At 37.4% G+C, this 16,124-nt stretch overlaps 1 protein-coding gene across 3 annotated transcripts in view; it reads left to right on the forward strand.

The window, feature by feature from the left end:
* The first annotated feature begins 5,270 nt into the window (after window positions 1–5,270).
* NEDD1 (NEDD1 gamma-tubulin ring complex targeting factor) overlaps window positions 5,271–16,124 on the forward strand; it is a 47,018-nt gene continuing 36,164 nt past the window's right edge. The window contains exons 1-4 of one of the 3 annotated variants that reach the window (XM_060656698.3): window positions 5,271–5,448; window positions 8,159–8,302; window positions 11,205–11,299; window positions 15,389–15,505. In XM_060656698.3, the coding sequence (XP_060512681.2) occupies window positions 8,167–8,302; window positions 11,205–11,299; window positions 15,389–15,505 (348 nt within the window). In that variant the 5' untranslated portion in view covers window positions 5,271–5,448; window positions 8,159–8,166. The other 2 variants (XM_060656696.3, XM_060656697.3) reach the window with 2 other exon arrangements.

The following is a 16,124-nucleotide window of genomic DNA, read 5'->3' on the forward strand; positions in this document are numbered from 1 at the left end:
TCTGTCATTACGAATTAATTTGTGTTAAATCTAGATTGATAGCAGGTATAGGTCCTTTGAATTTATCTTTTTAAAAAATTGACATTCTAGCAATATTCTCCACCTCATTAATGTCATATGGCTCTCTATTTAAGTCTTTAACTTCTCTCAGTAATGTTTTATAGTTTTTAATATGTAGTTATTGAATGTATTTTATTAATTTAGTGTTTTATTGAATTAAATTTAAGTATTTATGATTTTGGATGCCAAGCCATTGGAAATGGAATTATACTTCTTATTTCATTGTCCAATTGTTTATTGCTAGTATCTAGAAATGCTACTGTATTTTTGTATATTGATTTTACACACGCCTTGCTAAATTTACTTATTGGTTCTAGGAGATTTTTTAAGTATTTCTTATGATTTTCTAGTACACAATCATGTTGTCTGTAAATAGAGTTTGCTTCTTCCTGTCCATTCTGTATGCTTTTCTTTCTTTATTTCTTTTCTTTTCTCTTTTCTTTTTTTTAAAATTTTATTTTTTATTTTTTAAAATTTACATCCAAATTAGTTAGCATATAGTGCAAAAATGGTTTCAGGAGTAGATACCTTAGTGTCCCTTACCCATTTAGCCCATCCCCCCTCCCACAACCCCTCCAGTAACCCTCAGTTTGTTCTCCATATTTATGAGTCTCTTCTGTTTTGTCCCCCTCCCTGTTTTTATATTATTTTTGTTTCCCTTCCCTTATGTTCATCTGTTTTGTCTCTTAAAGTCCTCATATGAATGAAGTCATATGATATTTGTCTTTCTCTGACTAATTTCGCTTAGCATGATACTCTCCAGTTCCATCCACGTAGTTGCAAATGACAAATATTGATTGCCGAGTAATATTCCATTGTATATATAAACCACATCTTCTTTATCCGTTCATCCATCCATGGACATTTGGGCTCTTTCCATACTTTGGAATAATAATAATCAATATATAATAATATATCAATAATAATTGATAGTGCTGCTATACACATAGTGGGGTGCATGTGTCCCTTCGAAACAGCACACCTGTATCCCTTGGATAAATGCCTAGTAGTGCAATTGCTGGGTTGCAGGGTAGTTCTATTTTTAGGTTTTTTAGGAACCTCCATACTGTTTTCCAGAGGGGCTGCAGAGATCCTCTTTCTCCACATCCTTGCCAACATCTGCTGTTGCCTGACTTGTTAATGTTAGCCATTCTGACAGGTGTAAGGTGGTATCTCATTGTGGTTTTGATTTGTATTTCCCTGATGATGAGTGACATTGAGCATTTTTTCATGTGTTGGTTGGCCATCTGGATGTCTTCTTTGGATAAGTGTCTATCCACCAAGAAAACCTAACAACTGTAAACATTTATGTGCCAAATGTGGCAGCACCCAAATATATAAATCAATTAATCACAACCATAAAGAAACTCATCAATAGTAATACTATAATAGTAGGAAACTTCAACACCCCACTCACAGCAATGGACAGATCATCTAAGCGAAAAATCAACAAGTAAACAATGGCTTTGAATGACACACTGGTCCAGATGGACTTAACAGATATATTCAGAACATTTAATCTTAAAGGAGCAGAATATACATTCTTCTCCAGTGCACATGGAATGTTCTCCAGAATAGACCATATACTGGGACACAAATCAGCCCTTAGTAAATACAAAAAGATACAGACGTGCATATTTTCAGACCACAACGCTATGAAACTTGAAATCAACCACAAGAAAAAATTTGGAAAGGTAACAAATACTTGGAGACTGAAGAACATCCTACTAAAGAATGAATGGGCTAACCAAGTAGTTAAAGAGGAAATTAAAAAGTATATGGAAGTCAATGAAAATGATAACACCACAACCCCAAACCTCTGGGACGCAGCAAAGGTGGTCATAAGAGGAAAGTATATAGCAATCCAGGCCTTCTAAAGAGGAAGAAAGATATCAGATACACAACCTAAACTTACGCCTTAAGGAGCTGGAAAAAGAACAGCAAATAAAACCCAAAACCAGCAGAAGACAGGAAGTAATAATACATGTCATATAATACATATAATATATCAGATAAAGGGTTAGTATCCAAAATCTGTAAAGAACTCAACACCCAAAAAAGAAATAATCCAGTGAAGAAATGGGCAAAAGACATGAATAGACACTTCTCCAAAGAAGACATCCAGATTTTCTTTTCTTTTTCTTGTTGGATAAGCTAGGGCCTCCAGAAGAATTTGAATAGTAGTTGTGAGACTGGACATCCTTGCCTTGTTCCTGATCTTAGGAGAAAGATATTCACTCTTTAACCATTAAGTATGATGCTATCTATTGGTTCTTCATAGATGTTCTTGACCCGGTTGAGTTGTTTCCTTTCCTTTTATTTTCCTAGTTTGCTGAGACTTGTTGTTAATCATGAATAAAAGCTGATTTTTTTCAAATCCTTTTGCTTCACCTATTGACATGATTATATGGGTATTCTTTATTTTGTTAATATGGTGAATTATATTAACTGATTTGCGGATGTTAAACTAACTTTGCATTTCTGGAATAAACATCACTTGGCCATGATGTATAATCCTTTCTAAATGTTACTGGAATTGATTTGCAAATATATTTAATTTGCATACATGTATAATTGTTGTATATATGAGGGATATGAGTCTATAGTTATTTCTTATAACGTCTTAAGTTTTAGTGTCAGAGTAATACTATCCTTAAAAAACAAGTTTAGGAAATATTCCCTCTACTTCTGTTTTCAGAAAAAGTTTGATTTAGATTGGTATTATTTCTACCTTATGTGTTTGATAGAATTCAACAATGAAGCCATTTGATCCTGGGATTTTCCTTGTGGAAGTGTTTCCTTAATTATGAATGCAAATTCTGTAGTACATTTAGGACTAATCATATTATTTCTTCTTGTGTCTGTTTTAATATTTGTCTTCCAAGATGGTTGTCCACTTTGTTTAAAGTTATCAAATTTATTTATTATAAACTTGTTCATATTATCCCCTTACTATCCTTTGAACTATCTTTTGTTTCTGTATTGGTGGCCTCTCTTTCAACTCCCAGATTGGTAATTTATGTTTTCTCTTTCTTCTGATTTCTGATTTCACTGAATTTTTCTACTGTTCATTTTCAATTTCATTGTTTACCATTCTAATCTTTACTTTGTGTAATTTGCTCTTCTTTTTCTAGGTTCCTAAAGAGAATGCATAGATTATTGACTTCGAACCTTTCTCTTTCTTCTCTTTCCCTTTCTTTCTTTTCTTCTTTCTTTCTTTTTGCAATATAGAAGAAATAGTTAATAGTATTCAGATCTTCCACATCTTTACTTATTGTTTTTCTTATTTGGATATTCTATCAATTACTGAAAGAATTCTGTCAAAATCTCCAACAATGATTCTGGATATGCCTGTTTTCCCTTTTTAGCTGTGACATTTATTCTTCATATACTTTGAGTTTCTGTAATTAGTCTCACATATATTTTTAATGCATATAGATTCTGGTTTTCTTGACACTTTTATTGTTACGACGTATCTCTTTGTGTCTAGAAATATCCCTTGTCATATCTAGAAATATTTCATGATATCTACTTTTGGAAAGGTACAAATGTTTATATAATTCATATATTAGGGAGGTTTTTAACATTTGGCTTCTATTGCTTAAACTTTACAGATCTGAGGTAACTATGCATGTAGACACAAGGGTAGGACACAAGAGTGACAGAACCGTCTCAAGAACATGTATGTTTTGATGAGGCTGTGGCACCAGCAAGGAGGGGCAGCGGAGGTTAACATTTGGCTCTTCATGCTGTCTTTTAGCTCTTGACTATACGGCATATTGACTATATAGCACAGTCTTTATAGACTTATGGTTATGGGTTTAACTCCTGTTCATACAATTTCTTAACTGTGTGACCTTGGGCAAGTTACTTAACCTCTGTTTCTTCATATGTATACGTATAATAGTATATGTTTTTAGAAGGATGAAATTATATGTATAGTACACATACACACATTATACCTATACATGCATACATGTTTAGTAAAGTATGCATTCAATAAATATCTATTGTCATGTATGTTATATTATACATTTGTATTATATGACATGTATTATATTTTGTGTCAGATAGTCTCAATTTTCCTTCTGGCTTCAACTTTTCAGAGATTGTGTTAATTGTCTTTTCCTTCCCATTTGCCTCAATTCTCCCTGTCCCTAGTCCATTACTCTATTTTCTCATTTTCCAACTTTTTGGCAGGAAAATGTCAAAACTTTGACATTTGGCATTTGACTATACATGCCAAAATTGAATTTAATAAACTCAAGAACTGTAAACTATACAGTGAAGGCAGCTGCTGCTTGCTATCTTTCTCCGTTTGAGGCTCACCATCAATCTTTACATCTTGGTTAGGACTTCAATTTCTGCTCCGAAAAATTGCACTCAGAGTTTCCAAGTTATTTGCAACATGGGTACAAACAACTGGGGCTTATGTACCTAGTTCAGAAACCCAATCCTAGTTCTATCGCACACTTGCGATGAAGGTATAAAAATACTGTTTGCAGAAGAAATGCCCTATACGTATTATAAGTATGCTAAGAAAAATTGTCAGCAGAGCTAAAAAAAAAAAAGCTTTGGTATTGAAAACTCAGTTCAGACCCTCTTTTTTCCATGCTGAGAAACATCCCTTTCAAAAGAATTCCCAACCAGATGTTGTTTGATTTCATGACCCTTCAGCGCGATTAAGAAGCAAGATCAATGATTAGGAAGAAAGATCATGGGTTTTGAAGTCTGATAGCTCAGACACTTAGACTTTTGGTTATTTCTTAGCTTTTCTGAGCATGCTTTCTGGTTTGTAAATTGCATGGGGTATTATCTGCTCTTCATGGGTTCCTCTTCAAGGAAGCCTTTCCAAAACCCATATCCATGTTCATTTCCCTTTAGTACATCTTTGGTTCATCTGCTAGCTTTCCTTTGAAGCAACTGTCACAGTTTCACTTTTAGGTATGTGATTATGTATTAAGGTCCGCCTCCTACGGCGAACTGTAAGCTCCACGCGGCCAGGAAGAAGTGTTCACCGTACCCATGACTTCCAGGCTAAACTCATCACCGCGCACCGAGTCTAGCCTAGTGCCTGGCACACAGCGGGCAGCCAGCGAACAAACGAACCACAAAGGTGCAGAGGGCCATCGTTGCTGGGGTGTAGAGGGAGCCGCCCACACCCGCAGCTCCCGCCCTGCCCCTGGGGGTAGCTACCCGGAGAGGTGGCCCAGCACCGCCCCAGGCCCTGCCCCGCCAACCCTAGCCACCCTTCTGGCAGAGCCTCTCCTCATGACGCCACTTGAGGGCGGGACTTCCGGCCGCCGAAGTTTAACAGTCCGGGCGGGAGCCGGAAGCCCAGCGCCGGAGCGGGCCGCGCCGTGGCCCCCGGTGTACCGCGGCTGAGAGGTGAGGTTCCGTAGGGCCCGGGGTCAGCGGGTGTCTCCCCACCGCGTCCCTGCACACTCCCGAACCCCGCCCGCTCTCCTGCCACCCCGCGGGCGGGTCGGAGGTCCCCGGGCTGCGCGCGCCCGGGCCGGTCCGGTGCTTCGGACAGTTGTCGGGCAGGGGCGCGGCAGCGGGTTTGGCGCGGAAGTGCCTGGGAGCCGCGGGCCGGGGTCGCGCACCTCCGTCCGCGACCGTCTCCGGCTCGACCCGAGAGGTGACCCGGTCTGCTGGGGTAGGTTGGTGGCGGCTCTGAGGGGTGTGTTGCCCCCGAAAAGTTTGCCGCTTCTCCACCGGCCGTCTCCCCGCTTTTGTAAACCTCTCCAGTGCGACTCGAATGCATTTTATAAGGTAACCCCAGTTGAGCAAGTTCTCCTGCAAGTAGAATGCACTTTGGGTGAATGAAAGTTGAAGAACTTTTATTTGTTGTAGTGGATTTTTTTTTCCCATGTAGCCGCTCTCCCTAAATTACCGCCTTGTGTCTTGACAGCTCGCTTTGATGGGACCCTCTTTGGGAGGCTGATGTAAATGCCTCTCCCTTAAAAGTGCTCAGTTCTCAGCAGAATTGAGGTGGGTGGGCAGATGGTCCCCTTCCCCGCTGCACTTGAAGAGAAGGAAACAGACATTAAGTGACTCTGCCAGAGTCACTGTCACGTAGCTTTGGGACAGATCCTTTGAACCCACTTTTTCTGAACCCTGGCTTGAGTGATCTTTCCACACTACATCACACTGCTCAACAGGAACAGTGTAAGCTTATAGTAAAGGCATTTTCCAGTTGTGTTTGCTGGGTTTAAGAGATTGCCTTTCCAGCACTTAACTGTACCTTGAGTAGGGAACCAACATGTTACCACATGTCCAGGTGCCAAGTCCAAACACTGCATGTCTACATTTCAACAGATGACTAAAGGATTTTAATTTTAGTAACGCTGTATTTATCCGATGAATGAAGCATAATGAACCGCATAAGTGACTTTTCTAGTTAACTAAAGTTTTAGTCTTTTTATAAACACATTTTTTTTTTCTCTTGAGAATCAAAGGGCCCTGTAATTTATTATACCTTTAACTTAGCCTTTGAAATAGGGTATACTGGACATAGATGGGATGCTTTGTTGGTGACTTGGGAGCCTGTCTGTGATATCACTAATACAGTGCTGTACTCTTACACCGTCCACACCAGGAAGGTGTAGAGGGTATATCTCTAGGCCCCCTTCCTTTCCCTGTTCTTCCATGTATTTTTGAGGATTTTTTTCTGACTCATTATGCATTACTACTTGCTCTTAAAGTATCTGCCTAAAGCAGCTCCCTTGCCTTTTGTCTTTTAGACTGCCTTGGTTTGTGAGATCACTTTGTCAGAATTATGTATTTGAATGACATACTGTGAATAAATAATATGAGTGGGGGCATTGTAGACCAAGTATTGGTTTAGGGACTTAGTGACAGGCATCTCTTTTGGCTGTATTTGCTAATTCTGGAGTTATTTGGAAAAACTGAAGTCTCTGGATTTTGAAATGGCAGAAATGCTACATTTTATTACACATTTTAAAAAGATTTAGGGAGGTTTTTTTTTTTTTTTTTTTTTTTGAGAAAGAGAGACAGAAAAAGTGTACACATGTATGCACAGGGGAGGGGCAGAAAGGGAGCGAGAATCTTTGATAAACCTAGTCTTTAAACAGACTCAAATGTTTTCTAATGTTTATTTATTTTTGAGAGAGACAGAGTGTGAGTGGGGGAGGTGCAGAGAGAGGGAGACACAGGATCCAAGCAGGCTCCAGGCTCTGAGCTGTCAGCACAGAGCCCGATGCGGGACTCAGAGTCACAAACTGCGAGATCGTGACCTGAGCCGAAGTCTGATGCTTAACCAACTGAGCCACCCAGGCGCCCCTGGAGTGAGACAGTCTTAAGCAGGTTCCATGCCCAGCACAGAGCCCGCCTTGGGATCCAGTGTCAAGACTATGAGATTATGACCTGAGCCGAAATCAAGAGTAGGGTGCTTAACTGATTGAGCCATCCAGGCACCTCAATTTAGGAAGTTCTATCCAGCAGTTATTTATTGAGTACACATGGTGTGCCAGGAACATTTCAAGACTGATAGTAAACAAGACAAAATCCATTTTCAGGATCTTTGTTCAAGTCAGGAGACGCCAACATTATTGTGAGAACAAGAGTTGCAAATAGAAAATGTCATGAAAAACATGAAACTGCATAATGGGCAACTGGTGTGGGGCTGCTTCAGCCATGGTGGCCAGGAAGGCCTTTCTGAGGAGACATTTGAGCTGAGACTAGAGTGAGGTGAAGGAGATGACCCTGGGAAATCTGGGGAAAGAGCGTTCCAAGTGGAGGGGGCAGCAAATGGAAGGACTGAGGCAAGAAAGAAGGCCAGGGAGTTTGGTAGCCCTGGGGAAGAGAAGTAGGGGTGTTACACCAGGGCCAGGTCCTATAAGGCATGTCAAGGAGGTTGGATATCATTATAATTGCTGTGGAGAACCATTGGAAGGGTCAACCGAGAGAATATGATTTTAGAAGTATCGTTCCAGCTACCTGGTGGTGAGCACCCACTCTGGAACAGAAGTGGACAGTGGAGCCACTGGGTTTAGAGTAGATCCTTCATTTCAACTTTTTTTTTTGACCTATCCTTAACTGTTTTTTAAGTATAGTGTTTTAAAACTATTTGTAGGTGCAGTCATGCAGGAAAACCTCAGATTTGCCTCATCTGGAGATGATGTTAAAATATGGGATGCTCCATCTATGACATTGGTGGACAAATTCAACCCACACACATCACCACATGGAATCAGCTCAGTGTGTTGGAGCAGCAATAGTATCCTTTAAAAAAAAAACAAAACACTTTTTGTTAGGCTAAAAAAACCAGTATCAGTGAAACCTTTTGCATGTGACCAATAATATATTTTGCATAGCTATGAAAGCTAGATGGATACAGCGAAATAGTAGTTTAACAGTATATCATCATATGAATGTATATACATATATATGCTACTGGATCCAGGCCATAGAAGTAGTTTTCTTATCAACAGTTTGTTATTGAACCCAGATGGAATAAGGTAGGTAATGGTGGGAAAACTTCTGAAAGGTTTGGAATGAGTTTTTGCATCTACATTTGGGTATTTATGGATCTGGTCTGCAAATTAAAGACAACTCAAAGACAGAAGCAAAATTAAATTTAAAATAAAAATTAAAATTCTCCAACATCCTCATCTTACTGATATGCTCTTATATTTCTCTTCTTGTCTATGATGAAAATATCTTGATTTCTCAAAGAAATTGTCTACATTGAATTTTCCTCAGTTTTTCTATGTTTCTGATTTTCTCTCTCCTTGTCTTAGTAAGCTCCTAAATGTGGATAAAATGCACGAGGAAATGAAGTTTAGAAATCAGAATATTTCAACCTTGCACTTTTGACATTGGGGGCTAGATAATTCTCTGTTTGGGGGGCTGTTGTGTGCATTGTAGGATGTTTAGAAGCCTTCCTGGCCTTTACCCACCAGATTCCGGTAGCCCTCAGTAGAACCACTGCTCTAAACAAAGTGCTATGAACATGTTCTGTAAACTTGGTATGCTAGAAATTATCATTCTTTTGTGTAGCTCTTACATATAGACTATTTCTTAACGAATAAAGTTTTAATGTGTGTCTGATCTTATCAATACCAAAGTATTAATGTTCTGTTTCCTGATAAAAGTAAAAATATCAGAACTTTAAAATATGACTGATTTGTGAACAAAAACAAGTTTTCATGCCCAACCGAATTATTCTTGCAAATATGTAACAAAAATGATGAATTTTTTTTATTAAATTAAATTTACCTCTTTATCATTCCTTGATTTTGTATTAAAGTAGGAACATAAATTACTTTGGTGCTCTATTAATCAAACTCATGGCCAAGGGAGTACATTTTTGAAGGACTCTCCAGATGTGTAATTTGGGGGGGGGGGGGCAGGAAGGAATGTTTTAAAGAGAGTGACAAATATGTGAGGCTGCTTCTATTATTAGGTTTTTATTATGTGTGGAGCTTAATTTCCCTATTATTTACCGTTTAAGAGAAAAGTAGCAATTCTTGATAAGTTTTAATATTTTGGGTTTATTTTTATTCCAAGGAGTTTTATTAGTTAGCATCTGCTGATAAACCACTTAATGTTCTCAACAAAACTGATGTGATCGTGAGGTAGTGTGGGATGATTTTTGGAACCTGGTCTTATTTCTATATAGTTTTCTTGTACAAGTAGATATGTACAGGAAACTTTTGTATATGGTCTTCTTTTTTTTTTTTTTTTTTTTTAACGTTTATTTATTTTTGAGACAGAAAGAGACAGAGCATGAATGGGGGAGGGTCAGAGAGAGAGGAAGACACAGAATCTGAAACAGGCTCCAGGCTCTGAGCAGTCAGCACAGAGCCTGACGCGATGGTCTTACTTCTAAGGAGGCTTTGATCTTGTCCCTGGAGGTTAGTGACTAAAGAACAGGTACTTCTCAGGCTCAGCTACTTGGGGTCCACTTAGCATGGATTCCAAGAACAGGATTAAGGGTGAGGTGCCAGGGAAATTGGTTTTTTGGCCCTCTTAGGTAATGTCCCTCACTTTCTCATGACTTCAAAAGCTACAAGAGAAATTAAAGGAGTAAGTATGTTACCTTTTCGTATTATCTTTGTTCAGTCCTTTTCTGTATTCTAAGGAGAAAAAGTAGCAGTAAGTAGAGGATGAAGCCAAGGAAAGGGAAATGATTTGTTTTTCTCAGTGCTGTAATATTTAGGTAGGAATGATATTTTTTTGAATCATGTATCATAATAAAATCATAATCCATGGTCTATTCATGAAATAATAAATGTTATGCAAGCCATCCAAAAATAATGCAGGTAAGACTTTGCTTGTTAAAAAGCATAGATTTAAACTTCTGATATTTTAACTTGTTATGACTCTCAAAATTAGACTCTTGTTCTTGAGTATATCGCATTTAATCATTTTAATTTAAAAATACTTAATTTACATTGTTTTGTGTTTACTGATTGTTTTTGCTTATAATTTCTGTAAAATACGGTAATATAATTTTAAATTAAGTTAAATTTATTTAAAATTTAATTTTACATTGTTTAGTTATTTAAAAATTTAACTCTTCCATGGAATAAATAGTTGCTCTTTAACCACATTTATTTATATTTTCTGTACTTACTGTTATATTTATTGTTAATATATTTAAGATTGAAACATTCTATCATAAAAATTCCAGTTCTAAGAATATATCAGGCTTTATATTTTTAGTGGACGAATAGGAGACTAATGTGGATGTTTACTTCCTAGACTAAATTGGTACCAAGCACTGTGTTAATAATAAATAACTATCTTGAATGGTGTGTATAGATGAAAAGGCTGATTGATATTTGCTGATGTTGCTTTTATCATGATCTCATTCTTGAAGGATAAAATTAGACCTTCTGGCCTATTCTTTGAAAATGGAGTAGTATTTCACTTGGGTAAAATAGCTTTCAAGTAATAGCAAAGCCAGAGAGGATGGCTCTTCCCTGCGGTAGTAGTAAAGAGAATTAGTCGTAGTAATTAGTAACCTGAGCCATTTTTGAAAGCTGGTGTGTAAGCTATATTCACTTGCTTGTCTTAGGTTAGTGCACTTGCTTTTATCATAATAATTCTTGCAGTAATAGTCTAGTGATAGAGATGCTCACGGATTGTTTGATGCTCCATAACTCTTCATTTAGATAACTTTCTAGTGACAGCCTCTTCCAGTGGCGACAAAATTGTTGTTTCAAGTTGCAAATGTAAACCTGTTCCACTTTTAGAGCTTGGTGAAGGGGTAAGTGTTTTTGTTTTTGTTTTTTTTAACCTTCTATTAAAAATCTTAATTCTACTTGGGTGGTAACTGCTTCTTATGGTGCTTGCAACTAAATATAAATGTGTTGAAAAGTACTATTCTTAACCTAAGCTCAAAATAATACAGTAACACTTGAAGAGGAGATAGGTACTGAAACATCTTTAGGTAAAATAATAGTGGATCCAAGGGGAGCAATCAAGGACTTAGGTTTTTTTCAACTAGTCACTTGCTTTCTCCATCTCTCTGTGGGAGATTCCTTGGTATTGCTGCCTTTTTTGAGCCTCACCCCTGGCTAGGTTACCAGGTGGATTTGGTCATAAGAGTCCTAATGATGTATCCCTGTCCTTTACTGACGTTGAGCTCAGGATCATCAGCTAATGACCGCTATGTGAAGGTAGCTACTATAGCTTCTGTCCCTATGGTACTGAGGGGCCTGCCTGAGTCTCCCCAAGCTCTCCTAGAACAGAATGGCTTTGTCAAACTGAGCATTGGTCCCAGTGCATTTAAGTGAAGTTCTCATTGCATATTGTTTCTTGTTTTATAGATTAATCCCTCTGATTCAGGATAATGATGGTGTCTTCATTGTTAGTCACACACACTTCCTGAAAGCTATTTAAAAAAAAAAAAAAAAAAAAAGGTTTAAGTAAAAAGGTGCAAGTAGGTGGTAGCTTGTTCTTAATTTAAGTTTCAAAATTTTCATAGCAAGCCACAAAGCATTATGAATTGTCATAATTTTATACACTGGAATAGGTGAGGTAGTCCACTTAGAAAAAATAAAGGAGAACAATGGAATATGAGCTCATCTAATTTAAAAAGGACTTTAGGTTTCTACCCATTCTTTTTTTGGGATTGACACAAGCATCAATTCCAGCCCACAGATGTTGGAGGCTGGGGCAGAGAATGTCTGCTAGGGTAGACATGAAATTTGAGACACACTGCCTATTCAAACTCAGTTAAGTAACATTGAGGCAGAGAGCATCCCTGGTTGATAAAAGGAAACTGTTCTTCAAGAGCAGGCAGAACATCTTAGTCATATTTGGATCTTTAGATACTATCAAAGGTGTCAACAAGCATTTGTTGAATTGGATGTCAACATCAAAACAATTTCAGATTCCTCTTCCACCACAGTATATATTGTGCTCCTTCTGTGCATTATGCCTCAGAACAGTTTGGGAACTGTGTTGTTGTAGTTGTTGTTATTATTAAAGTATGAAAATAACAGATGATATTCACAAATGTAACACAGTTGTAAGGATTTTGTGAATATTCCATGTCAGTTGCTATAGTTAGTTCTCTTTCCTACAGTTAAGAAATGACATCAGAATACAGGTGGATGAAAGGTGAGGTTATTTCTTATAATTTGAACCTGCTTTAATTTAATTTGCTTATAGGAATATTTTGCAAACAGTGGTTCCTTAGTGTTTATTAGTAATTTCTTGTAACATATTAGTGTGCTGATAACCTTTGCTTTGTAGGACCCAAGTCCTATTACTCACGTGCCATTTGAGATATTAGACCATTACTACTTGGGAAAATAAGATTCTGTCCTACTTACTTTAACACAATTTTTAGAGCAGAACTTTAAGTTTATATTTATTTTCTTTGATTTTGTATTTTATCTCATCAGAATAGGCAATTTGCTATTAATAGTATTATAATGAATACGATAGGCTACTGTATAACCTAGACATTTGAACAGCTCTTATTTTAGATTTTAAAAACTTCACCCATTGCTTGTGTCTTAAGGTACAGGATTCCTGATAAGCACACAGTTTTCATTAATTATTTAAGTTCATTAGCTACATTAATAATATATCAGCATAAAAAAGATCTTCTATCATCAGGGTAAGTCAGTTAAAAACATAGGTTTTGTTCCGAGTCCTTAGTAATTTGACTTGTTTTTGATGATTAAAGTTGTAATATATTGATCTTTGATGGACACCACTCTTATCTATTCTCTTTAACAGTTATTCGGAAAGCTCTTAGCAAACTGTCCTGATTAGTGGTGATAACGAGATTCTAAATCTTACTAGTCTGTTTAGACCAAAGTCAGTTCCTAGAACGGTGTCCATAAGGGAATTATAGCAACTGTACTGAAACACTGATATAATGTGCTCCTGATATTTTTATATGTGTTAGTAATTTTGACTCTCAGTCAGAAATTTCAGAGCTGGAAGAAACCTTGAGGGAGGGGAAAGGTGGGTATCTGTACCCTTTTAAGAATCCAGTGCTCTTGAAGGGGATTAAAAGTACACTTAATTGTGATGAGCACTAAGTAGTGGATAGCACTGTTCAATTACTATACTATACACCTGGAACTAATATAACACTGTGTTAATTATACTGGAATTAAAATAAAAAGGAAAGAAATGCTCTTTTGAGCATGGGGTGTTTTTCCAGATGCTTGGACTCTTAAGGTGAGAATGATAGATCTTGTCCTCATTTCTCACTTCTTAGGTGAAGAAACATAGGCTTAGAAAGGTGAGATGACTTTGCCTAGACCTACATAGCTTGCCTTTTAACTTTTAGCTGAGTAATAAAAGGTCCCCCTTGGAATTCATTTCTCTATTTTTTTCCCCAAGGCATACAACTAGAGGTGAGAGCAATTAATGTTACTGCATCGTGTATCTGAAGGTTAAATAGGAAAAATAACATGCAACATTGTATTTTATTGGTAGCATAGTTACTGATGGCACTACCAGATAGATGATGCTCGTAGATACTCATAGTGAGAAACTTGATAACTTCTGTATTTTTACCTACTTATGCCATAAATATTTATTGGGCATGGAAATGGGCTTAGTGATCATGAAACTGACATTCTGGGGGGAGATAGACAATAGACTACAGAATGATACCCAGATAGTGATAAGTTATTACACAGAGAACTAAAATAAGAAATTGAGATAGCAGGTTACATTAGGAGGCCAAGGGAGGTCTCCTGTAGAGGTGGCATTGAAAGTTGCTGTCTATTGACCAGAAGGAGTCATTCAGCCAAGGTTTGGGGGAACTTAGCTTTCTAGGTAAGAATAGTTGTGTAGAAGCCTTGAAGCCAAAACAGGACTGTTATGTTTAAGTAATAGAAGAAGGTGAGTGTGGCTAGAGAATTAGTGGGTGTTGAGGAAAATGGTGAGATAAGGTAGGAAGGGGTCAGAGGAATGGGGCTTTGAAAGCCAGGTTAATACGTTTGAAATTTATTTTAGGGCTGAGTGGAAGCCATTAAAGATTTTTGAATATGAGCGTTGTGATCTGATTTGCAGTTTTTAAAGGTCATCCTACTTGTGGAGCATAGAAGGTAGAGGAGTAGGGTTGGAAGTGAGGTGCCAGTTAAGAGGCTGCTGCTGTTCTGTGGAGTTGGGATTAGTGTGCTGGTGGCTGCGGTAGATAAAGAGGGGGGCCCTATGGGGTTTATGTTAGTGTTGGAGTTTAAAGAACTTTCTGTAGATGACGGGGAAGGAGTAAAGGAGTCAAAGTTAATTCTGGACTTTTATCTTGAGAAACTTAGTGGATGGTGTCTTTACAGACCTAAGGAAGAGTGTAGAGTCAGGTTCTCATGACCTGATGTTTGAGACTTGGGCTCCTTAGGGGGAGACTTTGTTGTGAGGCTTTGAGCACGTATCTTAACCTCTTTATATTCCCCATCTGTAAAATGAGGGGTCTAGACATTCTTTAAAGTTTCTTCTAGGTTTAGTGTTTTATGAGCTGTGGGTGAATCCTAACTCAATATACTCTGTGGAAGTGCAAGAGTAGATTTTACTGGGGGGAAATATTAAGGGCAAGTAATTCCTGATAGGAAGCCAGGACCTGCTGATGTTTCCTAAGCTTCCTCTGTTTCCTGTGTTCTATGGAAGAGAACATGATTCTGATTTCCTTGAAGTCCTTTTGAATTCCTTACAAGCTGTTGGATGCATGTGGAAGGTGATGAGAACTGAATCTTTAGGAGAAGTCTTAGCTTGTTTATCACATTTAATTCAACAAATGTTTACATAGTGCTTACTAAGTGTTGGTTGGGAATTGGAAGTCAGCTCTGGGCCCTGTTAAATTAAGGTAACTTTCTTTTTTCTTTAATAGCAAAAGCAGACATGTGTCAGTTTAAATTCCACATCTATGTATTTGGTAAGTGGAGGCCTAAATAACACTGTTAATATTTGGGATTTAAAATCAAAAAGAGTTCATCGGTCTCTTAAGGTAAGCAACTTGTTTTTTAGAACATCTTACAATGTTTAAAGTAATTACCAAACTTTTAATTTTGAGCTCTGATGATAAAAATAAGATGCTTCAGAATTGAAGTGAGGTTTGTTAGGGAAAATAAAGATGCTATTAGTCAGAAAAAATTTTTTGGTCTATTTTTATCTCCATATGTCACCAATGCATATTATTGGTGTTTAAAACTTTCCCCTTAGTTTTCACTTAGTCTACTCTTTTTTGAGTAAACCACTTCCTTCATTTTTTCTAAAGTATGAGTTGTTGTCATTAGAGATCTTTTTTTAAGTCTCTGAAAAAAATGAGAGTGGTTTTGGGATGGCAGTAATCGGTCTACTAATCAGAGTTGGGATTCAGCTTCTTAGTTCTCTACTGTATATGATTGCTGCTATTTGTGTTATTTTTGTTTGTGTTTTCATCTTGGTAATGGTATTTTTTCTAAAATAATTTACTATGGATAATTAACATTTCTTTAAATGGTTAGCTTTTTGCAGTTTCACAGAATAAAAATAACCACATGAAAGCTTCTGGGTTATGCTTTTTTTGGGATTCTACTTTTCACTGTTGTGTACTTTTAATATTTGGAAACTCATCTTTAAAGTTA

Source organism: Panthera onca, chromosome B4 (genome assembly GCF_046562875.1).
Source record: "Panthera onca isolate mPanOnc1 chromosome B4, mPanOnc1 haplotype 2, whole genome shotgun sequence".
Lineage (NCBI taxonomy): Eukaryota > Metazoa > Chordata > Mammalia > Carnivora > Felidae > Panthera > Panthera onca.